General features: G+C 42.4%; 1 protein-coding gene and 2 non-coding genes across 3 annotated transcripts; all 3 read right to left on the reverse strand.

Annotated features, from left to right (window-relative positions):
- Positions 1-908: 908 nt before the first annotated feature.
- nop58 (NOP58 ribonucleoprotein homolog (yeast)) lies at positions 909-11,779 on the reverse strand. The gene is made up of 15 exons (XM_015359390.2): positions 11,581-11,779; positions 10,510-10,586; positions 10,092-10,144; positions 9,398-9,522; positions 8,501-8,637; positions 8,091-8,155; positions 7,312-7,446; positions 6,469-6,614; positions 5,852-5,978; positions 4,601-4,764; positions 4,359-4,493; positions 3,280-3,341; positions 2,662-2,795; positions 2,137-2,258; positions 909-1,656 (listed from the first exon to the last, which is right to left on the reverse strand). Exons 1-15 carry the CDS (start codon positions 11,623-11,625, stop codon positions 1,600-1,602), a joined length of 1,584 nt encoding a protein of 527 aa, XP_015214876.2. The 5' UTR covers positions 11,626-11,779; the 3' UTR covers positions 909-1,599.
- LOC138242126 (small nucleolar RNA SNORD11B) lies at positions 5,500-5,583 on the reverse strand. Its single transcript, XR_011191381.1, has one exon. It is a non-coding gene; the product is annotated as a small nucleolar RNA SNORD11B (small nucleolar RNA).
- Positions 9,667-9,761, reverse strand: LOC138242122 (small nucleolar RNA SNORD70). Its single transcript, XR_011191377.1, has one exon. It is a non-coding gene; the product is annotated as a small nucleolar RNA SNORD70 (small nucleolar RNA).
- Positions 11,780-13,413: the final 1,634 nt, after the last annotated feature.

The raw sequence follows: 13,413 nt of genomic DNA on the forward strand, positions 1-13,413 counted from the left end.
TTCAGAATAGCAATAAAACCCTTAACTGTAACTACAGTTGTTTTCTGCAGAGCAACTCTTCCAATTGAAAGTGATGTGATTGACTATAAGGCCATATGAGCTATTACCACAAAGATCAATTTCAAATGATCAAATGGGTATGGCTTCAAATATGTACTCTAATAACTTTGTCCCATCATGTATTCTGTAAAACATGAAATTTTGCATATTGGACAAAATTACTTGAGCGACATCAGACCTACAGCAAGTGCCTTCCAAATACATTTGTGGATTTTGTAGACTATCAAAAAGGTTTGCAAGTGGAAAATGACTACTGCTATAATTAGTTTAAAAAAAAAAAAGATGTCCAGGATATCTCGGTACTCGTCCATTTAATGTACTCGTTCAGTGATGCATACACACAAGGTAAACATTTGCAACAGCTGAAGTTCCTTGAAGAGGCTTCCATTATGTATTAAATCAGCTCTGCTCCACAGGTGGTAGTGGCTATGTGCTCCAGTTCAGGTCACAGGCGAGGACGAGCAACAACCTCTCTTCATAAAATGTGACTTGCCTATTTTTTACAATACCTACCCAATATGGATTAGCCCATTGAATGTTTTTCACACTTCAGCTGCAAGAATATTTGCAGGAATACAGCATGTACATTTTTATATATAATTTACAAGCTCTTGCTCAATGTCAGATCTGACCAACAGATACTGATTAAGAAAGTGTTGACTGCATCTTTATCATTTCCACATATGACACATGCAGACCAGCCTCTTGACTAATCAAGACTTTCTTCTGACAGTCTGCAAGCCTGGTGTCATCTGTTTTTTGACAAAGGCAAGATTACAGAGGAGTAACTAACTTTGCAACAATACATTTTACACCATAAGGAAGAAAAATAAGCACTGGATCACAAATATTGTAAAATATTTAATGCATTAAAGAAATGCAAAAAGATCTGGGAACATTTAACATTCTCCTCTTTAGGGCCTTTTTTTACAAATCACAAATTGCACTTCACTGCAGGAATTTAACTTGGGGACAACAGCTAGTGGCAGATCAAGAACTTCACAGGTATCTGCCAAGACGTGCACTCCTCAGATACCCAACTGTTTTAGAACTGCAAGCCTATAACAGATGAGGCCTAAAACAGAAGACGGTTCTCACTGTTAACACCCTACACGTACAGGAGAATGATAAATCACTGGCAGATCAGCCAACCTGAGGCCACTGACACACAGCCAGCCTGCACAAATCCTCCAGACCCTGCTAGCTGCACACTCCGGATTGTTACCACCAATCTTTCTAAAGCACGGTGGCTATACTGCTTATTCCATCATGGAAACATCCTTACTCTTGTGTCAGATTTGATTCATGAACTGAAGAGTAAGCTGCTTTTTTTTTACGCGGAGTAACATTTCCAGATTTTGGTCTCCGTACACGCGTAAAAACAAGAATGAATTACTGGATGGGGAAAATCACTGTGCATTATTCTTTGTCAATGTTCTTTCCTGCACACCATCCGTGAGTCAAAAAAAGCTTGTACAGTACTTGCAGTTTCACAATAAAGGAAAAAAAAAACAGATTAAAAAATAAATGTGCAGTTTATCAGTCTTCCTCTTCCTCCTTGACTTTCTTCTTTTTCTTCTTCTTCTTTTCTGTCTTCTAAACAAATGGGGAAAGGTTTAAGTTAGCCCACCAAATCTCACCAATCTCAGTTTCAAGTTTCATAAACCCCCCAAATGTTTTTTTTCCCTCCTTCAGTATTTTTTATCTACCAAGCTATCCATTCAAAACACAAATTCAAAACAAAAAAATAAAGTGGCTTTGGTTCTAGTCTGGTTACAGTCTCCAAATAAATCTGAACCGTGCCAATGCGCTGTCAAATCATACCACCAAACAGGCCGAAAGGCAGAAAGGACTTGTCTGGTTGGTAACTCTTTGAATGATACTGGAGACCTGGATGACTCAAAACACTCGGAACTTCATAGACTCAAGATTTATTAGTGAAAAAGATTCACACCAGAGAAACTAATGTTTCAGCCACAATGGCAGGTTAACTAAAAATCACAGAGTCTCTGTCTTTTCAACCCAACACCCCAGACCGCAGGCGTAACTGGACGTCTGGTCACCCCAGGCCCCTACCTCTTCAACGGCCATGCTGGTGGAAGGCTCTTCCTCTGCTGCCTCCTCCTCCTCCTGCTGCTTCTTCTTCTCCTTTTTCTTCTTCTTCTTGGGCGGTTCACTCACTTCGGTCTCCGCTGCCTCTGTTTCGCACAAAACACAACCATCAATGCCTCAGTTTAGAGCCTGGACTCAGGCTGGTGAGCTCCTTTGCACTACAGCTTTAACAGTCAGCTAGTCAATTCCATTGACTGCTTGTGTCAAAGAAGCAATTATGCACGCGTCATTATCATCGTTACGACTTCTGTGAGGTTCACTTCTGGCTCATGAAAGATTTGATTAATAAATCAGCCGAGTGACAAGGACTAAGACTGGCAAGGCATGCAATAAAATGCCACTTTTAACGGAAACTGTACATTTTAATGTATATGGTATGGTCTTAAATCAAAGGCATACAATAATACAATGGAGAATCTGTTCATGAGGCAATACTCCAGAACATTTATCAAGGATAGGGGAAAAATTCTTACAAATCCATGTACTGACCTTCTAACACGCTTTCTTTAGCTTTCTTCGCTTTGACTTCTCCAGCCTCTTCTTCCTCCTCTTCCTCAAATTTCCTTTTCTTCGAGACGGAGGGCAGAGTGGAGTCGCCGGAGGGGTCGTAGAACTTCACCTCACTGCCAAGACATTTTCACAGCAACACATCAAGATCCAAGCTTTTCAGAAGGGTGTGCTTTGTTCCTAAGGAAGACAACCGACGCTACACAAACCCCCCCTTTCCTCTAAAGTTAGGTCCAATCTGGGATTGTCTAAATTGTAAGTGCCCACAGCCTGTAAAGTCTGAAATCAACCCATTCCCTTTACCCCAGTTTCACAAAAACAGAGGATGGGGGGGGGGTTAACTTAAATTTTTACTGCCACATTTGTGGAAAAACAGGCCTGTCTGGCTGTCAACATCCAAGAAAAAGTTTAAAAAAGCAGACACTTCCAACTAGCTATGGTCTTCAAAACACTTCAAAGTGTTACAAAGTCAAAGCAGGTTACGTTTTGGCTAAAAGGACTGATGTGGACTATAAAGACAGCAGAGGGGGTGGGGGTGGGGGGAAAATGAACTTGGCATGAGGTGTTTACAGATGGATGAGGGAGCACAGGAAAGCTCACCTCTTGTGCTGGTACTTCTCCGCCCTTGCCAAGGCCTTTCCTGTGCCACTTATTTTTCTGATCTGGGGAGAGACAAAGGGAACACTGTACCGATCTTGGTCTATACAGAACACTTTGGCACGAACGAGACCTTTTTTTAACCCACAGAGCTTCAAAAGAGGAAGGGAACTTTGCACCGCAAGAAAGGGATCCAAACATGCCTCAGCGGCTCATAACGTTGGGAAATGAGGAAAGGCTAAATTACAAAAGCCTGAACTGTAACTTAGCCAGGGCAAGTATTGTATACTGCAAACGGGCATCTTCTTTCAGATTAGATGTAAAACCGAGGTCCTAACTCTCTATGGTCATTAAAAATCCCAGGGCGTTTCTCGAAAAGAACAGGGGTTTAGCCAAATGTCCCATTGGCCCTTACCAATCATGGCCTCCTAATAATCCCCATCTATGAATTGGCTTCATTACTTCTCTTCCCCTCCCCGCTAATAGGCTGTTGCATCATCCAGGTGGGGCTGCACATTGGTGGTGGTAGTGGGATTCCCCATTACCTGTAGAGTGCTTTGAGTGGAGTGTCCAGAGAAGCACTATATAAGTGTAAGCTATTATTATTATTATTTTAGAATTAATTTGGGGTGCCTAGTCAGGTTCTTTCACTCTGGACTTCCCACAGAATTTTCTTGAAAGGTCTACTATCCCATTGTCAAGCCAACCCGGTTAAATGTCTAATACCTGATAAGGCCTCAAGGGGCACTCTCGGTTAATATGAATCAATTGATCGTATTGATAAATCACAGTTGATCAATACAAATGAAAAAATCCATAACCCAAAACGCTGCGTGCTAGAATTTTACAAAAACTTCTCATTACGAGGAACGGTTCAGATTTGGTTAGCCGCTCAAAGCTGCTTTCCTCTGGTTCTCAAATGCATCCTGAAACACTGTATCCCAATCACTCCTGTTATGGAAGGCACATGGATCTCTTTGCATCTCCTTGCACTCAAATTATAGACTTGTAGCTTGAACTGTATAACTTCAGTAAAAGAGGAACCTTAAATCACAACTATCCAAGGTCTAACTCATACTTACTCCTCGGTCCTCTAGATGTCGTAACCTGGCCTCCAGCTTGGCTCGGTTTTCAGTTCCCATCTCCGCGTTGGTGTCGTCTCCTAGGGCGTCGTATCGAATTGCCAGAGCGGCTTTGGCCGCCAGCATTCTAGAGATCTGCAGAGAGAACAAGCCCAACATTCAGCTCCCAGCTTCACCAGACTGTCAGGCTACTGACAGATTTGCTCATGCAGAACTGGTTCTCCCACTCGCCACAATCTCACCTTGCCCTTGTTCTTTGGTGTAGTCTGTCCTACTAATGATGCATGGTAGATCAGCCCATACTTAGGGGTATCCCGCCTGGTCTTCAAAGCCCTGAACAGAGCTTTCTCTGCTCCGAGGATCTGAACCGTGGAGGCTGGGTGTTTAGCTAAATTTAACAGAGATCCTGTAAGGAGAACACAGACATTTTACAATTAAGTGATTTATCAGCATCGTCACACTTACAATGCAGAAGTGTTGCCACCTTGCAGTCCAATAACAGCCTAGATGTTAAGAAGCTAAGCAAGGCTGAGCCTCATCTACACCTCCATTAGTGATCTCTAAAGAAAGCAGGTAGCGAAAGCTGGTGTTGATCAATCATTGGCACTCTTCCCACTGGGTCAGAACCAAAACCAAAATGCTGACCACTTCATATTCATAGTTAAAGATCCCATGGCATTGTTCAGACGTTGTAGGGGTGTTAACCCTGACATCCTGTCTCAAGTCCACTCTGGACTTGCACAATCTCCCTAAGTAGGTGTTGCAGTTCAGTGGTGGATGTGAAGAACTTTGGGATTCTTTGGGGGGAAAAAAAATACTAAATGTTAAAATGTAGTAACTATGGCTTGCAAATCCACCATTTAGAATATAAAAATCTCAATCTCAACTGAACTTATATTTAAATTATAGGGGTGTCAGGTTTTTGCGAAGACGCACCTTTCTTTATAAAATTCCCTCGTTCCTAGATCAAGCTCTGGTGGATGAAGTACTTAGAAGTACAGCATTTCACCACCACTGCAATTGTAACCCACAGAACTGGTTTTAAAATTTCATCACGTGCACTTCAGCGGAAAGATCTCTGTGAACACTTTAAAATTGCACAAAAAGAGACCCACTAGCAAGTTTTCAGGCGAGGATCAGGGAACAGCTCAGATGAGGTAGTGACTTAAAACCCACATTTGTGATTCAGGGAAGTGACAATAGGTCATCATCATCACCGCTGTTCTCTTTGATCAAATTTAGGTGATATTCTGAACTGCAGTGTTATTTCCATATATAAAACACCATTTTCTACACATCTGTAAAATGTATACATCTAGGCTAGATATCTTTTAAAAAACACTACAGTACATACTACTTGCCTATATTACGCACGCAACAGTCACCCAACTGCGTAAAGCAATTACATGTGAGATGGCCTCCACTTCAGCTCTTGAAAAGAACTACGAAGCCTTGCCTGCAAATTGGAGCCTGTTGCTGCTGTGCAAACTCACCGGCGTGCGAGATAAGTCTCGCCCCCACGAGCTCTCCCACCATGATAGTGAGATTGGGCGCTATGGCCATCATTCTGTTCTTCAGGTAGTCATACAGCTGCGCTCGGTACTCTGAGATCTCGATGACCTAAGGGAAAACACCATTCCTTCATAGTCACGGCTCCAAGCACTCTAAAACGGCCGCAGTACATTTCATAACACCCCCCAAAAAAAACAAATGATTGCAATATCTGCTTGGGGATCAAGCTGAAAGCAAGCTTTAAAAAGCTCATGTGAAATGCAATAAATGATCATGTTACAGCTCAGAAGAGGTAGTGACTTAAAAGCCTACACAGGTAATTCAGGGAGATGACTTTAAGTCTTCCTCATCACTGCTGTCCCATATGATCACTGAAAACAGATACAGATAGATCACTGCAGTATTTGGATTTACCATATATACCACCACCCCTAGCAACCCAACAACACCAGAGGCTAAGAGGAGTTGAGGTTAGAGCAAGATGCTTCTTTACACACCACCTAAAACCTTTCATAACCTCCGTTATAACCATCTGAATCAAAAAAGTACCTTGCCTGACCCATCGCTATATGTTTCCCATCTATTCCGTTATGCATACCTGGTCACACAAGTGTGAGATGTTGGCGATGTCTTCTTCGGAAACCTCAGTGCCCATGGAGATCTCGGCAGCCGTTTTCACTTCGCCCTCCACCTCTTCTGGCAGGATATCAGAAAGATCTGTGCTCGCCACATTCGTGCGAGCTCCTGAAACCAAGCACGTACACTACATGTAAGTTATAAGAACCCGACTGTAACAAGGACTTAAGATATCTATGTTGCAGCCTTCAGATGCTCTATTAGTTGGGTAACTGGGCAAAGCACTGAGACATTACTGCTTCAGCACATACTGTAACTCCCTCTTCGCTTCTGCCAAGATCACTCGTTGCTCTGTAACGTACAGAGGAAGCTACAAACAACTCAGATTGCCTTTTCTGTACAACAGCAGAACAGAAGACAAGCCTGACAGGCAGCTAGTGTGAAAGGAAGACACGGAAATCTTTTCTGTTATTGCCAGAGAAATAAACCATTATTCCTCACAAATGAGGTAAAACCCTTAACCCATGCGCTTTGCAAATGTGGGAGGTAGACGAAGTAAACTGCACCAGTCGTTACAAATATTCACCCTGACCGTTTTAAAAACTGGCCATAAAAATACCGGTTAATTTCAATATGCTTCAGCTTTAGCTTTATAATGATACACGTCACTATTTTCTTTTCGGGGCAAATTTTTTCTTTTTGCTTTTAATTACCTGTTAAAATAGTAAGGGATGATCAACAGTGCTCATTGCTGCTTTTTGTTTTTAAATTGCTGCACAGAACATTAATCGCTGCACATCTAAGTATTTTCCACATTCCTAATGTCAAACCATTGACACCGTCGGACAAGTCCTGCGTGACCTACCTATTTTTCGGATAGCCTTACAGTACGCCAGGTTATCCGTGATGATTTTTCCCAGTTCAGGGAAGTGCCAGCCATACCACTCTCTGCATCGCATGATGTAATTGTTCAGCTCCTTGTCCAAATCATCAAGCAGAGCTGTTTGAATTAAGAGAACAAAAGTCGGGTCTCGAGAAGAACCGTTTGAACAGGTGTATCAAACAAATCCAAATGTACATCCAAAATATCAGCTTTCATCTCCATTCTCCAAACCAGTGCTCGAGGTCACACCTCCCCTGGATTCAATGTGGTTTTCTAAAGCAATTTAGTAACAAAGATGAGCTCTGGAACATACTGGTTTCAAAAGACATGACAAAAAACTATTAGAATATTAGCTAGGTCTTATTAGCTAGGAATATTCGCTGAAATACAACACTGACACACTAAAAACCTCTTCAATCCTGAAAATAGAAAGCTACAAAAAGACCCGATTCAATTATTAAAACCCTAAAAGGCACTGCCAAAGTCTGGTCAGAATCAGCAGGGAAATGTTGAGGGCACAAATGAAAACAAAGGGGAAGTGATTTTAAAACTAAGAACAGGAGGCACCTTTTTTATACAGCCTCCTCTTATTTGTAACATATCCCATGTTCTTAAAATTGGAGGATTACCAATGAGATCTTTAAAGCAAAGCACATTTATATATTTGCAGTCAGGAACCTACGTAAAATACAGAAATTGCGGGAGAACAGTTGAACCTATGGTACTTTACAAACATTTTTTATATCTTAACTGTTACTTACAGATAGCTTGGACGATCATGGTATCCACTTTATCTGGGCTGAACTTCAGCTTGTACCGAGACAGGCTGGGGAAAAAAAAACAACCACAAGACAATCTGAGCACAGAACCACCAGCAACAAACCTCTTCCAAGACTGACAACCGATTCTGGAATTCTGGAATTAGGCAGGTCACATCATGACGTTTAATATCAAAAACCTAACACTGCAGAATGACAACTCTGTACAACTCTGCATTACCCATGCGATCGAGGCTTGCCGTCTCAGTGGTAGTGACGAATTCTGACGAGATTCTTCACGAAGCATTTCAGCCAGCAGAATGTAATCATTGACAGCGCAGCCCCGCTCAGCCAGAAAGGGTTTGATTTGCGCCCCCACCCTATCCCCCTCTGTCCTGGGGAGCTCCACCCACCTGTGAGCCAGCCCCAGGGCCATGGCACTCATCTCCCTGGGGGGCAGGCCGGTGATCAGCCCCTCCATCTGGTTCCGGATCCCCCTCATGAGCTCCGCCACGGCTGGGCTGTGCACGCAGCTCAGGTTCAGCTTGTCCTGTGGGGGGCGGAGTGGGATCTTAGTACACACACACACCAGGAGGACATCGTGTTTTACCTCTAGGCTGCCATTTAACAACCCCCCACCCAATACACCCTATCAAACTGTCTCACAACGCATCTCCAAAGTGCTTTGATCCAATACAGACACCAAGAATAAGATGTAAACTTTAAATCATACCGACACTTTATATTGTCTACTACCAACAAAAGAAATTGAAGTCTATCCCACTGCTTTAATGATGCAGGTGCAGCACACCTGGCAGACATCCAACTTTAAGTGATCTCAACAAGATCTAACACCCTTGTCAACCTTACAAGAGCCTGACACTGATGGCTGCTGGGAGCACTGCGGGTTCTGTGTTTTTAATTGAGGAAGGAAATCAAAGAAGCAACATGAGGTTTTCTGCCATTTCCTTCTTAATATTTAAGAATGCACACAACTATCAATGCCTGCGGGTTCTCAACCAGTGAAAAGGCGCAGCTAAGGTTTTTTTTCTGGTGTCAGAGCTACCCTGAACTGCTTGATTGACAGCAGGAAAAAGTCCTTGACACGTGGCAATCACAGGAGCTGGGAATCACCTCCCTAGCCGCGTGATCTGGGGGGAATCTTTTAACAGGCTGACAGAATTCTTGGGATCATTAAGCCACTGGAAACCAAAGACACAAAAAAAGGGGCCTCCGCATTCGCAAACGCGGAAACTTCAAAACGTCAACCGGTCATCTTTACGCAAAGGCCCAGGGAGCCGCGGTCGTACTTTGATCACGCCGCCCAGTTTGGCATCGCTGATGGCCAGCTGCTCGTGGGCTTCCTTCGCCACAACCCTCTTCAGGACCTTCTTCAGGCTCTTCCCGATCTTGCCCTCCACCAATGCGGTGGCAGCTAGCGAGAGATTTGGACAGCGTTAGGCGTGGCGGGCAGACCAGCAATGGCCAAAACAAACCACCAAGGAGCGGAGGGAGAAGCCCGTGGCCCACAAACGCCAGCAGGCAATGTTTCTCCCCCGAATGCGATCGATTCTCCCGCTGCACTGCTGTCTCAGTGGTAGTGACGAAAACTGAAAATTGACCTCATTTGTTTTTCACTCAGGCAACACAGAATGCATCATCGACAGCAGAGTCAAAAGTAAAAACTACCATGTAGGCCTTAACTGCATTTTTTTACAGGTTTCCTTTTTTTGTTTGAGTACTGGTTGTCAACGGCTCTCACAGAACATAACTGTAAAAGTTAGGGGTGAACTAACTAAGGATATGACAATATCTGTGTATTAAACTAACAGAATAAAAACAGTTTCTCACAAAAACCTTTTTTGTATGTTCACGTACAAGCACAGGAAGCAATAAAACCAAAAACTTTTCGCATCAGGAGACGCGAAGAACCACATACATGGAAGTGCAGGACTGTTTGGGATACCACTAAATTCTTAAATTGAACCCCAAAAAACATCGTACCTGCCAGTGCTTCTGTGGTGTCCTGGAATTTTTCAAAGTGTTTGAGTTTCACTCTGGCAAAAGAAAGATTAAATTCAGATCAAACAATCAGAAAAAAAGAACTGACTTAAGCGTATTCAAAACACTTGATAAAATAACACATATCCAGAGCAGACTGTTTAATCTGTACAGGAATTGTCACCAGCCTAACACAGTACTCTGTCAATCAGATTAAATAAAATGACTTGTTTTATACAATTCTGTCCAAAGTATGCATACTGTAGGTTTTCCACTTAAATAAAAGCTTAGTCTAGTTTCTGGGAAGTTGAAGATTTATACAGAAGGGTTGATTTCAATCCTAGAGGTTGGTAACATACCTACAAGGTAAAAGAAAAGCCTTTAAACGTTTAAAAAAACCACAAAATGAAAATGTATTTACATTTTATTTGCTCTTTCTGGAGTCTGGAATTCTTCCCACAATTTGTCCACCTCCTGGAGTTTTTTCTCATTGAGAACCTGAAAAAAAAGTTTAAGGGGTTAGAAACACTAAAAAGAGTCGCCTGTCGACTCACTATGGATTAACTCATTTTTAAACAGATCTTGGGCTACACTGCTTATCCTTACCGGTTGTCTTATTCGACATTTTCTTATTAAACGATTTTGACTTCGACCATTCCATCAAGACAGATATATCAACTCCCACTCCCACTGAGCGTTCAATAAAGTTCCCCAATGTAGCTGCACCTATTCCCCGTCAAGCCAACAGAACGAACGTCTCTTTACCTGCTTTGTAACATTTTGTGTAAATGCAGAACTACATTTTCCCTCATACTTTTCACCCTGGAATTAACGTCTTTTTCTTGTTGCATCAGCAAAGTTTAACAAGAAAAAAACACAACGTGAAATCGTGCCCTGCGTTAGAGATCATATTGAGATCAAACACGCCGAGCCAAAAGTTGTTCCAATGCAATACACCTCTAACCATCTAACGATACTTTTCTGAAACTGTTTAGCGTTTCGCTAAATATATATATAAAAAGTGGACGATCGTTTCTTTCATGCGCCCAGAATTCTGAAACCTTTCAAAAAAAGGTTTATTAGCTGCGATTTTCAGATTCTCTCTCTACTCGTCTCAGCAGGCTGTTTTCATTCCGATTTCTGCAAGATCGAGCAATCAGATTTGGAAAGCATGAAAGTTAAAAGTCCTCGACCTAATGCCAAGTTACATGTAACCCATGTGGCCAGTCTGCACGCAACGTGGTAGCAGAGAGCGACGGGCCCGCACTCCAAACTTCTTCCCCTACACCTTTTCGTAGACAATTTCGCACACCAAGATCACCGCGTACCACCATTCATGCCCAGATCATTTTAATTTCCCTTAAAACACTTTTATTTGAATGAACATATCGGCAACGCGGGCAAAAAGGACACGCACACGGTAGCACAAGATGGTCCCTTTGCTCTCCTTAGTTCAAATTACTGAAGCCCCCACCCATTTATTTTTCCTTACCTTAAAAATTGCATAGCCAGCGGCGGTCTCGAACAGCACCAACATCTTCGATCATCTAAGGACGTTTTCCAGCCTCTAAACGTGGATTTTTCCTTTACTTAGGATCGGCACGCTCCTCCACCACGGGCTTCTGCAGAGACCCTCCACGCGGTGTAGGATCCCGAGACTGCGCACTCCAGGCGCCTGCGCGCGGGGGCGGAGCCGCACACCGGAAACGGAAGGGCTGTGTTAGGAACCGGAGACGAGACCCAGGAGGCACGCTCGAGTGTTTCCGAACCTTTCCGAGTCTTTCCGAAGGCCCATTGAGTGTTTTAAAATGGTTTCAATGTAATGGGTGCTCATCAAGAAAGATCCGACAATACACTTTTGCCTGTCTCGCCTCGCACCTTTTTGCTTATCAGATACAAAAAACCCGTGAATATATCACAAATAATCACAAATAAATTTGACATTGGATGGACGGACATTGTGCTTTGGCTATCCAGTCAAAGCGTTTTGATGGCATACTTATTTCGAAAATACGTCACACGCGGTTGTGTTATATCAAGCCTTCAGCTCACGCAAAAAATGTCAGTTGCATTAGACAAGGACGTTTATTTAAGGGAATAAATAAAAGAAGAACTTTTAGTCTTCTGATGCTGAATGTTTTTTGTATAATGATAAGAAAGAGACACTCACGGCTCTAAGTCTTGACACTGTACAAGTGTATTCATTTATACTATTAATTTACTACATTGGCATTGATCAACAGTTCTTATTTTAAAGTTCTTATACAGACATACTGTATTTAAGGGATGCACTTTGGTGCAGTGGTTAGCAGTCTCACAGTGCTGGGGTTCAATTCCTGGGCTGCTATCTCTGTGCTCAGTTCTACCTCTGGGTGCTCTTCTTTCCTCCTACAGTTCAAAGACATACTGTTAGGTTAAATGGCTTCTGGGAAGATTGACCCTGGTGTGTCTGTCTGCCCTGTGGTTGACTGGTGTAATGGATGGATGATTTTTCCCATAGGAAAACAAGACCCGGCCTATAATAAACACCAGTCCTTAAGAGAACACGGTATTCAGCATTGGTCATCACAGTCTCAGGTAGAACATTTACAGTATGAGCTGAAGAAAGCAGATTTCAGGCACAGATCACACAACCAAAAGACGTTCGATATGAGAACCTTAGGATGAGACGTAAAACCGAGTTCCTGACTCTCTGTGGTCATTAAATATGCCAGGGCGTTTCTCGAAAAGAGTAGGGGGTGTAACCCCAGCGTCCTGGCCAAATTTCCCATTGGCCCTTACCAATCATGGCCTCCTAATAATCCCCATCTATGAATTGGCTTCATCACTCTGCTCTCCTCCCCACTGAGAGCTGATGTGTGGTGAGTGTACTGGTGCCCTATGGCTGCCATCGCATCATCCAGGTGGATGCTGCACATTGGTGGTGGTGGTAACTTGTGTAATGTATTAATATAATATTAGACTACTGAACGTATATAGTAGATACTATATTGGTTCTACTAGATACTATATTGGTAAGTACTATTGTAGCTCTACAGTATAGTATTTCAGTACACCTCGCAGTGTATACCATAATATTTCACTCTAATATTTAACCATATCACAAATATATATATATAAAGTCCATACTATAGTAATGTTACAGCACATACTGTACATTAGTTAAGAATTTCCCAAATTATAGATGTTATAAAATATAAATTATATTATCATTCAAATAAACAAAATGTTATTTTAGTTGTTATATTAATCTATAGACTCATACTACACGTCCATCCTATAGTAAAGTGCTGTAATTTTCCAAACATGTTTTATATTGTCTTCT

The sequence above is a fragment of the Lepisosteus oculatus genome, chromosome 12 (genome assembly GCF_040954835.1).
Source record: "Lepisosteus oculatus isolate fLepOcu1 chromosome 12, fLepOcu1.hap2, whole genome shotgun sequence".
NCBI classification, from domain to species: Eukaryota; Metazoa; Chordata; class Actinopteri; order Semionotiformes; family Lepisosteidae; genus Lepisosteus; species Lepisosteus oculatus.

What these genes read in the sequence shown, in the direction of transcription:
- nop58 (XM_015359390.2), bottom strand. Translation starts at nt 11,625, where the DNA reads ATGTTGGTGCTGTTCGAGACCGCCGCTGGCTATGCAATTTTTAAG. An exon ending in AACTGGGCGGCGTGATCAAA is followed by an intron (nt 8,638 to 9,397) that starts GTACGACCGCGG and finishes CGCCCCCCACAG; the next exon opens with GACAAGCTGAACCTGAGCTG. An exon ending in CATGATCGTCCAAGCTATCT is followed by an intron (nt 7,447 to 8,090) that starts GTAAGTAACAGT and finishes TAATTCAAACAG; the next exon opens with CTCTGCTTGATGATTTGGAC.